At 45.3% G+C, this 11,920-nt stretch overlaps 4 protein-coding genes across 6 annotated transcripts; 2 read left to right on the top strand and 2 right to left on the bottom strand.

Moving 5' to 3' along the window:
- The first annotated feature begins 49 nt into the window (after positions 1 to 49).
- Hmgs (hydroxymethylglutaryl-CoA synthase) lies at positions 50 to 4,956 on the top strand. Of its 3 annotated transcripts, none has more exons than XM_020949291.2 (2): positions 50 to 200; positions 3,115 to 4,956. In XM_020949291.2, the coding sequence occupies exon 2, from the start codon at positions 3,150 to 3,152 to the stop codon at positions 4,542 to 4,544; it is 1,395 nt and encodes a 464-aa protein (XP_020804950.1). In that variant the 5' UTR covers positions 50 to 200; positions 3,115 to 3,149; the 3' UTR covers positions 4,545 to 4,956. The 3 variants fall into 3 exon arrangements, with proteins under 3 accessions (XP_020804950.1, XP_020804966.1, XP_020804959.1); XM_020949307.2 differs by having other exon boundaries at positions 64 to 204; XM_020949300.2 differs by lacking the exon at positions 50 to 200 and adding an exon at positions 573 to 1,713.
- Positions 4,957 to 8,239, bottom strand: LOC110181534 (alpha-N-acetylgalactosaminidase). The gene is made up of 8 exons (XM_086828986.1): positions 7,916 to 8,239; positions 6,789 to 7,035; positions 6,690 to 6,719; positions 6,449 to 6,496; positions 6,204 to 6,381; positions 5,578 to 6,149; positions 5,218 to 5,516; positions 4,957 to 5,142 (listed from the first exon to the last, which is right to left on the bottom strand). The coding sequence occupies exons 1-8, from the start codon at positions 7,998 to 8,000 to the stop codon at positions 5,111 to 5,113; spliced, it is 1,491 nt and encodes a 496-aa protein (XP_086685112.1). The 5' UTR covers positions 8,001 to 8,239; the 3' UTR covers positions 4,957 to 5,110.
- Positions 8,240 to 8,886: 647 nt separating this feature from the next.
- On the top strand, positions 8,887 to 10,135 carry Nup62 (nucleoporin 62). The gene has a single exon (XM_020949354.2). The coding sequence runs from the start codon at positions 8,887 to 8,889 to the stop codon at positions 10,072 to 10,074; it is 1,188 nt and encodes a 395-aa protein (XP_020805013.2). The 3' UTR covers positions 10,075 to 10,135.
- On the bottom strand, positions 10,131 to 11,838 carry wcd (U3 small nucleolar RNA-associated protein 18 homolog wicked). Its single transcript, XM_020949280.2, has one exon. The coding sequence runs from the start codon at positions 11,735 to 11,737 to the stop codon at positions 10,220 to 10,222; it is 1,518 nt and encodes a 505-aa protein (XP_020804939.2). The 5' UTR covers positions 11,738 to 11,838; the 3' UTR covers positions 10,131 to 10,219.
- Positions 11,839 to 11,920: the final 82 nt, after the last annotated feature.

The following is an 11,920-nucleotide window of genomic DNA, read 5'->3' as shown; positions in this document are numbered from 1 at the left end:
TGGTAGCTTTTCTATCGATGTTTTGGTATTTTTCGCTATTTAATATCTTTAATACTATTTCTTATACCGCGAACAGCTGTTTTGGTGGCGGCGCTTACCTACACTGCCCGGCTAAGGTGCCGCAGTTTCTTCGCCTAATTATTTTGGAGATTAGTTTAGTTTAAAACATATCGCCCGCCCTGGACCACTAATATTAGCAAGTGAGTGAGTGAAGTGTTCTGCATGGAAACGTGTCCCCATGGAGGGCTGCGGTTTGCGCAGCCAGTCAACAGATTGGCCGCTGATGTAACCAGAAGTCGCCTGATTGGGGAATAGAATTACCGTGGCATTGGGATAAGTCATGGCAATTAAGGAATAATTTACTTGTCCAGCTGTTCCCGCCTCTCTCGGACAAATAACGGCTTTCGGTCACGACTTCTCCATCTGTTTCCAGATTTTATGCAGCCGGGTTTCGTAATCTATGCTCTCTTAAAGGCTTGCTAATCGCACCGGTTCCCGATTCCCATATACTACACGTGTGTGTCTTTCGGGAGCACGACCTTTGGCCTCCCAGCGCCTACCCCTACTCCTCCGATTGCCCCTTTTCGGTTCGCCCATCGATTCGCCCGAAAAAGGCAATGAGTCAACAGCAAACAATTAGCCAAGTGCGCAACAGTTCCAGTACTCTCGTGTGTGTTTACTGAAATATTTCCCAATTCCGAAGTGCTAAAAATAAGCATACAAAACCACAATAGTTTCCGTACACGTCCTCCGGTTCGGGGGTCCCGCTTTTGTTCTTTCCTTTCCGCATAAACAGTGCATCCATTTCCATACCTTAACCCAAGGGGCTACTCGGGAGCAGCGGAGTTTTTCGTTTTACTTTTAAATGAAGACACCTAGAAAAAAATGGTTTAAATTATCACAAAAGGTTCGGATATGATGAAATAGAAAAGGCATTTCGAAAAGAGGTTAATATATTGCATTCATTAATTTCATTATTAGACAAGAAAATAAATACATAATACATAATAACCAAATACATAGTTTGTTATAGTTTTACCTTGTAGTGCTTTTAGTTTTATAGTTTAAATTTCAAATACTTTTTCTTGCTAAAAACTAATAAGCTTTCCATTTTTTTAAGTGCATTTAAAAAGAAACGCCAATATATCCTATCTTTTCGGTAGTATTATCTGCAGTAAAACCTCTTTGTTTCGTCAAAGCTTATCAGCCCGAAGCCTTTGATCTTTAGCCCATCGCAACAGCAGCAGGGGCTATCTATAACTATATAGTGATATACGATCAGTTGAACCGACTTAGCCCCAAATGTGTAGACATTTTGTTGGCTTGTGCTCGGTGGCCGTAACTAAGCGATAAATATTTCCCGTAATTATGCACGATCGCTATTTGTTCGCCGCGCGCTTTCAGCAATTGGCATTGACTTACAGCGCCTCCATTGGCGCTTCTGTTTGCCGTTCGCGGCTTCTCCACTGGCACTGCCAATTCCCCACCGTCATGGTCATATTCATATGCCAGTGCAGTGCCTCGATGGTCGTCAGTCCGCAGAGAGATTCGATCGTGTGAGCTTCGCGCTTGGTGCTCCGGTAGAAACCCGCGATACCCGAAAACCCACTAACCAGTACTCCCCGCGGCACAATAAGGCCAAAAAGTGAAAACCAAAAAGCCAATAGGCCGTCTTCGTCGTCGTCGTGGTCGTCGCAGGTGCTAACAGTAACGGTAAACATGTCAATCGCCTTTTGGGTTTGAATTTTGGTTTTGGGTGCCGCCGTACTCTTATCAGAGTTATACAATATGTAGACGACGCGTGTTCATGGAGTGAGCAAAATATGCTCCCAGTAACACGGGGGCATTGGCGTAGCGAGAGTGGTTTGTGGGTATGACCTACATCTGGGTGAAGAAGAGACGCTCCCAACCTGTCTACACAATTATGCACGGAAAGAAATTAAAAGGGTTATCGAGAGATTGAAAATGGGCTTCTTAAGTATATGTTTTAAAGCTTTAAAATTCCGAAAACTTGCCCTATTTTATAGGAAAATATAACAAATTTCTGTACCAATTTGTGAATTTCTTGTGAGATTAATAATAGCAACCAATTTCAATTACAAATATCTGTAAGCAAACCACTTAAGGGTTTTATATTTTGAAAAACTTTAAAAACTTTAGAGAAATAAAATATTCAAGTGCTAAAAATGGTAAAGAATATTATATATATTTTCAGCAAAAGTTCAACAGAATTATTCTTGATAATTAAATAAATAAAGTTGAATAGGTTGTTTAAAAATTGCACATTTCAAATGAAATATTAAGCCAAAAACCTTGCAAAATATATCAAATTAACAATATTAATTGGCTTAATTTCTTCCAAAACTTGATAATTAGCATCTTTGGGTGGTATTACGTTTTAATTTCTTGTTGTGTAGCCATCGCAGCTTCCACATCACTGCCAGTTCCCTCAGTTTTCTGGGCTTGTCTCCGGTCTTGGCTTACATTTATTTGTGGATGATGCGTGTGTTTTGGTTTACTTTGCTCGGGCTCATGCTTTGCTTTGGTTCGACTTTGGGTTCTCCTTTGTGAGCTTCGACAAAGCGGGAAACTTTCTCCGCTATTACACCGATCGCTCTCTCTCTCTCTCTCTGCTTGGATATAGCCCCTTTGCGGCGGGGAAATCACTTGGCCCCCTTTTTCTCAAGGCGGCGCCTCTGTCTCTGGCGCGACTTTGATGACTTCTTCAGACCAACTCAAAGTCACTGGCTTACCACACGTCCAACGCAGCTCGAGCGTGCAACAGGTTGTCTTCTGCCCTCGTCCAATTTGTAAGCAGACAAAATACGCAGCGATTGCGCGGGGAGAAAGTTTGCCCAATGCCAATCGTCAGTGGAATTCGGGCCACAATTTTCAGAACGCGATCGTCCAAATGGGATATTAAATGAGTTCTGTTTAAAAAACCATTACGAAAAGTGCTGCACTTAGTTAGTAATCTCTTTCGAATAAATCTCCGTGAAACTTGTGCAATTACGGAAACCATTTAGTGAAAATTAAACTCAAAACTTAACACAAGCTGTTTTTTATAGTCAAGAATTCATAGTTAATTATAGCTAATTTTCTTAATATTTCCAGCGCTCAGGATTATTAGATTAAATCAATAAACAATCATGGCATCCCAGTGGCCCCAGAACGTTGGAATACGCGCCATAGAGGTGCTCTTCCCCTCCCAGTACGTGGACCAGACGGAGCTGGAGACCTTTGATGGCGCCTCCGCTGGCAAGTACACAATTGGTTTGGGCCAGGCCAAGATGGGATTCTGTTCGGACCGCGAGGATGTCAACTCACTCTGCCTGACGGTTGTGAGCCGACTGCTGGAGCGGCACCACGTAAAGCACTCGGAGATCGGACGACTGGAAGTCGGTACCGAGACCATTGTGGACAAGTCCAAGTCGGTCAAGTCTGTGCTGATGCAGCTGTTCGCCGAGAGCGGGAACACGGACATTGAGGGCATCGATACCACAAATGCCTGCTATGGCGGCACGGCGTCTCTGTTCAATGCCGTCAATTGGGTGGAGTCCTCCAGCTGGGATGGCCGCCTGGCCCTGGCCGTGTGTGCTGATATTGCAGTGTACGCCAAGGGCGCTGCGCGTCCCACAGGCGGAGCGGGAGCCATCGCTATGCTGGTGGGTCCCGATGCGCCGCTAGTCTTCGATCGTGGCCTGCGCGCCACGCATATGGAGCACGCCTACGACTTCTACAAGCCGGACCTCAGCTCGGAGTATCCCACGGTGGACGGCAAGCTGTCCATTCAGTGCTACCTTTCCGCCTTGGACACCTGCTACCGGCTGTACAGGAAGAAGTTCGGCCAGCAGAAGGAGAATGCCAATAAGAAGTGGAGTTTGGATAACTTCGATGCCATCCTGTTCCACACGCCCTTCTGCAAGCTGGTGCAGAAGTCCGTCGGTCGCCTGAGCTTTAACGACTACCTGCTGAGCAGCGAGGAGGAGCGAGCCAAGCAGTTCCCCGGTCTCGAGCGGTTTAATAGCTCCACGCTGGAGAGTACCTACTTCGACAGGGACGTGGAGAAGGCCTTCCTCACGCAGTCGTCGGAGATCTTTGCCAGCAAGACCAAGAAGTCACTGCTGCTGGCCAACCAGGTGGGCAATATGTACACGCCATCGGTGTACTCCGGTCTGGTGTCCCTGCTGATCGGGGAGCCGGCCAAGGATTTGGTGGGAAAACGCATTGGTGTGTTCTCCTACGGATCCGGACTGGCGGCATCCATGTACTCGATAAGTGTCACTCAGGATGCGGCAGCCTTTGAGCAGTTCGTCTCGAAGTTGGACTACGTGCAGCCACTGCTCAACTCTCGCGAAAAGGTGGCTCCGGAACAGTTCTCGTCGCTGATGGAGGTGCGGGAGAAGAACAACCATGCGGCACCGTATACGCCAACGGGCAGCATCTCCGCCTTGTTCCCCGGCACCTACTACCTGAAGGATGTGGATGCGCTGCATAGGCGCACCTACGAGCGAACGCCGACCATCAGCAATGGAGTGCACTAACCTTAGGTTATATGGGGTCCTTGGTTTGGTTCCGGTTTCGCCTTCCAACTTGACAATAACTCTAATTCCCTCTTTCTCTCTCGACCAAACCCATGTAGACGGTAACTATTTATAGCTGGTATGATGATCACGATCCCAGGGGTCGCTTTCCCTTCTATTTCTTCTTATTCTACGGGTCCTAATCACATATATAGTACACTACACCTATTGTTATTATTTATACAAGCTTGCGAATCAATATTTTCATCCAGTCAGACCTTATTTATACCATGGAACAAGTCTTAACTAGTGTAGTAGGTACACTGCAATTTATGCCTATAAATGTACAATACTTATACCTGTGCGTGTGTGTCAAGCACACACACAATCAATTGATTTACGAACAATAAAAATCAACAAAAAGTCAAAGTAATACGGACCTTTTCAGTTATTTATTTACCTGTCTTTATCAGTTTTAACTTAACTGACGGCTCATCTTGAAGGTGGGGAAGATAATCCATGGTGGAATAACGTATAAAATAGGCTTATTCGATTTGATGGCAAAAACTGATTTGCATATACACAGATCAGAGCGCTGTAAACTTGTAGAAAGTTACGCCTAGGGCAGATGATGAGAAGGGGAAAATAGATTAAAACATGAAGCTTGAGCGTAATCTCACAAAGAGACATTTACCATTTGGATTGACGCGGGTGATGAACTGGGAATCCGTTTGGTAGACACCCAGCTGGCGGCTAGAGTACAGATCCTGCACCTTATATCCTTTGGCATTGTTGAGGCCCAGATCCTTGACTGTGAATGGGATCCTGTAGGGAGCACCATCGTCCCGACGACTCACAAAGGCCACGGCATACGAGTGTTCGCCACCCTTGGTCACTGGTGTAATGGGTCGCTTCCAGACCTCTATTAGGTTGCGGGTCAAAACGCGACGTCCCTGGATGCCCAATTCATCCTGATCCACTGCAATCACATCTCTGAAAACAATAATAAACCTATTTAATGAAGTTCTTATAAATTTTCGAAAGCTCTACGAACCGATTCTGCAGAATAGCCTTGATCTCTGGACGCACTTCGGCCAAATCATTGGACATAATCAGTGGCGCCGCCATAATGGCCCAAATGGCCATCTGGAGCTTGCTTTGATCGTAGCTCAGACCGTAATTTCCCAGCAGCAGCATATCCGGATCGTTCCAGTGTCCTGGTCCGCCATGCGGCTGAATTCTGTCCTGATTCTTGCCAAAATAATCTATGATCTGCATCAGAGACTCCAGAGAATCGTCGATATCGTCCCAATTGCGCCACAGATTACAGTGTTTTTTGAGGGACTCATAGTCGGGCATCTCTCCGGCCTCCTCTTGGTAGGCAGGCCAGCTGCAGGAGTAGACCATAGGACGACCAGTTTCATTCAGAAGGCGTCCAAACTCTGGATATCCATTAACCATGTCGGTTAAATTGGCATAACAACCATCTAGCTTTACATAGTCTACATCCCAGTCGGCAAAGGTCTGGGCATCCAGCTGCATGTGTTTAATGACACCAGGATAACCCGCGCAGGTATTGGTTCCAAAATCCTGGTACAAGCCAAACTTGAGTCCTTTGTCATGGATCTGAATGAAAGGATATTATAGGAGGTTTAAGGAGTTCAAGATAAGATTAGTTACATGATCAGCTAGGCTATTTAGGCCATTGGGAAAGCGTTTCCTGTCGGGCACTAGCTTTTGGGTATCGTTGTCACGATTCTTCTCCAGCCGGCAGTCGTCGATGATGACATATTCGTAACCAGCATCGGCATAGCCCTCGGATACCAGAAGATCCGCATGACGACGGAAGAGATTTTCACTAAGAAATGGAATTTGAACTTGTGAGTGAGTTTTTTAGTTGAATATCAAGTTTAATTAAGCTTCACCTAATGCACTCGTTGGGATATAATTTGCAGTCGATTATACAGCGGAAGCTAGAAGAATTTAGAGAATATTCAGGATATATAATTAATATATCAAAGAAAATGCTATTTTAGCCTATTTTTGTATATTTTAATATATGAGGTAAAGGCACTACCTCAATCATTGATTAAAAATTATTAATAAAATAAAGAATATTAAGAAATGATCACACAAATTTATATATATTTTTTTATAAATACTCACCGTTCCCATGACATCCATCCCATAGGTGGCCTGTAATCGAGAGGAGGAGTTTCAATTAGAAAAAAACAATCTTTTAGTAATTAAAAAATCTCTACTCACTTGAGCGCCAGACCATTATCAAGACCCACGGCGACAGGCAATACCTGGAGCAGCAGGAGGAGGCAAAGGCCGCCCAGAAAGATGCTCCTTGTTCCGTACATGGCGAGCCACAAGCACCAACTGAATCCTGGCCTATGGGAAGCCAGGGAATTTATATGTTCTCGAAGCGGCACTCCAGATAAGTTTTGTTTGCCACGAGAAGGTGGAAGAGTAGGCAGAACCTGAAGTACACCAAGAGTGGGAGGAGCTGGAGACCCGGCAGAAGGTTAGTGGCTAATTGCTATTGCATTGGAGCACACCCATCGACTGATTTGGTGTTCGCCGGGTGGAACAAACAGCAGGCTTTCGATTACAGGAGGAGAGCCCCAGTCCCTCTTATCATCCCAAGTTCACCGCGATCACGGGGAGCAAATATAGAAGAGCGGCGGGCTACGGCCAACATGCGGAGCAGAGAACAGCGGCTTTCTGATATGCTTTTGTTGTTCAATTGCGGCGCAGGTTGTCAGTTAAACTAGTCTACAAATCGAGGAAACAAGCTAAGGTACATATTTGGAAACGGTAAAAAATTAATTTAACAAGAAAAGAAACTACTGGAAGCCCAATTAAATATACCTCTGCAGTTTTCAAATAAATTAAACGATCGTATCGGAAATCAATCATAAGTAAGCTTTGAATGTTCGAGTTTTTTGATTCCATATTTATCAAGGATTTTATATGGCAATTTTTTTTTTGTAAAATCAAAGTTTAAAAATATCATAACTAAGCCAAAAATGCGTAAATTTTAAGTCGGAAAGCATTCCGATGTTAGTTTTTAATATGTTATTAAATCTGTATACTGTATTTAAACTTTTAAAATTTGATACTTTTTACCAATTTTTGAAAATCTTAACGATGTAACCCCTTATAAAATTTTGAAAAAAATTTTAAATTTTTGTTTCTTTCGGACATGGCTAGATCGACTCTGCTATTGATTCTGATCAAGAATATATATGATTTATGAGGTCGGAAATGACTCCTTCACTGTGTTGCAAGCTTGTGGCTTAAATTATAATACCCTGCAAGGGTTTTAAAATAAGGTGAGTAACACCTAGACCCAGGTGGGAATTAATGAGCTATTTTGATGATACCTTTTCCATTGCTGTACTCAGATGTACATATGTATGTATAAGGCAATACTATCTCCACAATATACATGTACATATGCATGCACATATTTACTGTTTTGCTGAGTGAGCAAATGCAATTACTAAACCCAAGTGTCGTTGCACTTCTGGCTTGGTAATTAAATTCTTGACCCAAATGTCGCCTTATCACAGTTTCCACTTACAGATAGCGAAAGGTGACAAATTAGCGCTGTGGTTGCGTTTGTTATTGATTTTAATCAAACACTTTGATGTTTATGTTTTAATTGAATTGATTTTACCGCTTAGCGGATTGGCAGCGTTCTAACTGTTAAATCCAATCTGAGGCTAAAAAATACCATAGAACCAGTGTTGATGGCCGGTACCCAAAATAATTGGTAAATTACCATATTAATTTAGAGAATTAAATTAAAATTAAATTAATCTAAATTTTATATTATATATCAAATATTTCAGGTCTTTTTAAGAACATATATTTAAAGATAACCGACTTAAATTCTTATAAATTAATTATGGAACAATGGAACATTTTTTAAAAACAACTTAACCAATTTGTAAATATTTTAAATTTGTAAAAAATGTGTAAAAATATCATTTTTTTATTTTAAATACAGTATACCGATTTATTACCAATTTCCTACTTTGGCTTAGTAGACAGCCCTATATTTAGTTTATATAGTTTATAAAGGGTTAACAATTATATTTGGTCACAATTAGAACAATCAATTAAGACAACTCAAACATAGGAATCCATATAAATCTACATGTTCTAGCCTTTTATATAAATTGAATTTACCCGCCAACGTCAAATATTTTAGCTAGAAAATGGCTAATGCCGCAAGGCTGCCTTCCAACACTGACAGCTGACGAATAATAAGCGAAGTTTGGGGTCACACTGTCAACTTTGGCGTGTGCTTCGTTTAATTTTTAATTTAATTTTCTGCGAAGCTTGAGCAATGGCATTCCAGTTGCCCACAACTACATCTGCTCCGGCGGCAGGTGTGCCCTCGTTCTCCTTCGGCCTCAATACCGGATCCCCCGCAGCAGCCGCAGCGCCTGCACCAGCTTCCGCCGTTCCCGCCACAACGCCATCGTTCTCTTTCGGTGCCCCAGCAGCGGCTACCAATATTGGTGGGGGTGATGCGGACACTGCCAAGGCACAGGCACCGCCACCATTTAGCGGCTTTGGACTAACGGGAGCCACTTCCACGTCCCTGACCCTGGGAGGCGCCCAGCCGGCAGCCAATCCAGGTACCACAGCTGCACCAACACTTGGGACCACAGCAGCAGCGGCTCCACCTGCCTTTGGCGGCTTCATGGCTCAGCCGGCAGCGGCAGCAGTACCATCTCCTGCTACCACCACATCAACCAGCGCTGCTCCCGTAACGGGAATACTGGGCGGCATTGGATTGGGAGCCGCCAAGAGCACAGCCGCTGCTCCAACAACTCTGACAGCAGCACCAGCGGCCAAAGCTCCGCTGGCCGGGACCGGAGCTCCCCTATCACTGGGCACCGGCGGAGCCTTCGCCAACCTGACCACCGAAACCAAAACTACGGATTCGGCGGCCGTCTCCACAGCTTCCCAGTTGTCATACAATCAGTTGGAGGAGCACATCAACAAGTGGACGCTGGAGTTTGAGGAGCAGGAGAAGGTCTTCACCGAGCAGGCCACGCAGATCAACGCCTGGGACAAACTGCTTATCAGTAATAACCAGAAAATCGTCGAGCTGAATGATGCCGTGAAGAAGGTGAAGACCGACCAGCAGGTGCTCGACCAGGAGCTCGAATTCATAGCCACGCAGCACAAAGAGCTTGAAGAGAGCCTGGCACCGCTGGAGAAGGAGTTTGTAAATCTTCCAAGGGTTGATATGGAGCGCAGCCAGACCTATTTGATGGTTGAGAACCTGGACACGCAGCTGAAGCAGATGTCCGAAGACCTTAAAGAGATCATCGACAACCTGAACGAGACCAACAAGGGACAGGACACCACTGATCCCATTATCCAGATCGGCAAGATCGTCAACGCCCACATGAGCTCACTGCAATGGATCGAGTCGCAGTCGTCGAACATTACCAAGAAGCTCGATGAAATTGGCAAGATCCACGACTCCCAGAAGCGGGACGTTTACCGTCCTCAGTTTTAGTTATTAGTATCCCAAAATGTTGGCAATTTGCAACTGAAATAAAAATTCTTTTAAAATCCCATTAGGTTCCTTTATGTTTATATAAAATTTGCAGTTTTTTTGTGATCGAAATTGCTTATAAAAATCGAAGAACCTTCGATTAAAGCTAATAATTCTTGTAGTACTTCAGCCTATAGAGCGGCACCCGTTTGCCCTTGGTAGCGAAGGCCACGAAGCTGCTGTGCGGCGAAAAAGCCATCGAGGTCACAAAGCCCACATTATCAGTTTGCCCAGGGAAGTTGGAGTACACGGTGGCGCTCGGGAAATGAGCCAGCTTCATGGCATTCGGCGCCTCACGTGAGCTCATGGCTAGCAGCTCCGAGGAGTGATTGAATTGCAGATCCGAAATGGCCGTTCTTAGGTTCATGAAGCGCTTCTCCGGCTGTGGAATTGCTGAGGCGAACACTGTTTCGTAGTCATAGATATTCACCACTCCCTCGCTGCTGCCGGTGGCCAGAAGGCGTTGATTAGGAGCCAGCTGGATGCACTGTCCACTGATGCAGCCATCGTCCAAGAAGGAGTGCTCGATAAGGTTCTTTCGCAGACTCAGCACGTTGACATTAGAACTGGAGCCGCAGGCGAGAATCCTGCGCGAGTCGCCGGACCAGCAAAGACCTCGCACCTCGCCCTCTTGCTTGAAGCTGTGCAACAGCTCGTTGGTGTTTGCTGTCAGGAGGTGGATGGCTCCATACTTCCCAGCTGTCACAATGAATTTTCCACAAGGCGACACTTCAAAGCGGTGCATCGAGTTTATGTTGCTTGGCAGCACCAGCTTGGATTCCGTGGCCTCCAGGAGGTCGTAGGCATAGTAGTGTTTTTTCGTCGAGCCAAAGTACGCCTTGGTGCCACAGGGCGCAATCCGGGCGCAGATCAGGGGAAACTTCTTGAACCGCATGTTGTGCAGCTTCTCATTCTTCTGTCCGTCCACCGTGTAGATGGTGGCCACAGAGTTCTCGCCCGCCACCAGAGCAGCCGTGCTAGTGGGATGGAACTGCACGCTGGAGACGAGACCCTCAGCATAGGAGGCTCTGTTCAGATCCTTGACACGCTTGAAGTTCAAAATCTTTTCAGGTAGATCAATGCGCCTAGCCTTGCGATCGATAAAGCCCACGGTCCGGAGCAGCTCTTCATCGGATGATAAGTCGTCGTCATCCTCTTTGACCCTCTTTTCCGCCCATTTCGGTTGGTTTTGGGTACGCTGGAATCGTGCCGTCAGGTACTCCTTGTAGGATTTATCCTTGCGCAGGTGATTCAGCGGTCCCGTGTGCTTGGTGGGCTTCTTTACATCGCCCACTTGGAGGTCCTCGTCATCGGAATCCGACCAGGCAGCTTTCCTCTTCTTCCCCGGGATATCATCACCCGATGCTTGCTCCTTCTCCTCATACACCTCAGCGAGTACTGGGCGACCTTTCACGGAAGCAGCCAGGTTCTTGAGGAACCGCTCTCTGTCCCCGAAGAGTACCTTTTCCATGGGCACCTCCACATAGTTCAGATTCTTCGCCTTGGAAGCCTTCGGGACGTAGGGTTCTTTTTTCTTCTCGTGAGGTTTAGTTTCCTCCTGCTTGTACAGGGCCATCAGCTCCTTTAGGTCTTCCACGCCATCGCTACACTCGTCGGAACTCATGGCGGCGTGTTAAAAATTCACAAATGATTGTTTATTTCGTGACAGAATTTACACGTGCACAGTGTGACCGCTGCTCGACCGTTAAAACATACCGCCTTCAATTCAAAAATATACCAAAATCTAGCGGGTTTTACTATAAAATGGTATTTTTCTTTAAATATATACCAAAATATACAATATATT

Source organism: Drosophila serrata, unplaced genomic scaffold (assembly GCF_035046125.1).
Source record: "Drosophila serrata isolate PLE 108 unplaced genomic scaffold, ASM3504612v1 contig_184, whole genome shotgun sequence".
NCBI classification, from domain to species: Eukaryota; Metazoa; Arthropoda; class Insecta; order Diptera; family Drosophilidae; genus Drosophila; species Drosophila serrata.
Note: the sequence above shows the minus strand (reverse complement) of the source record. Positions and strands in the feature narration are given on the sequence as shown.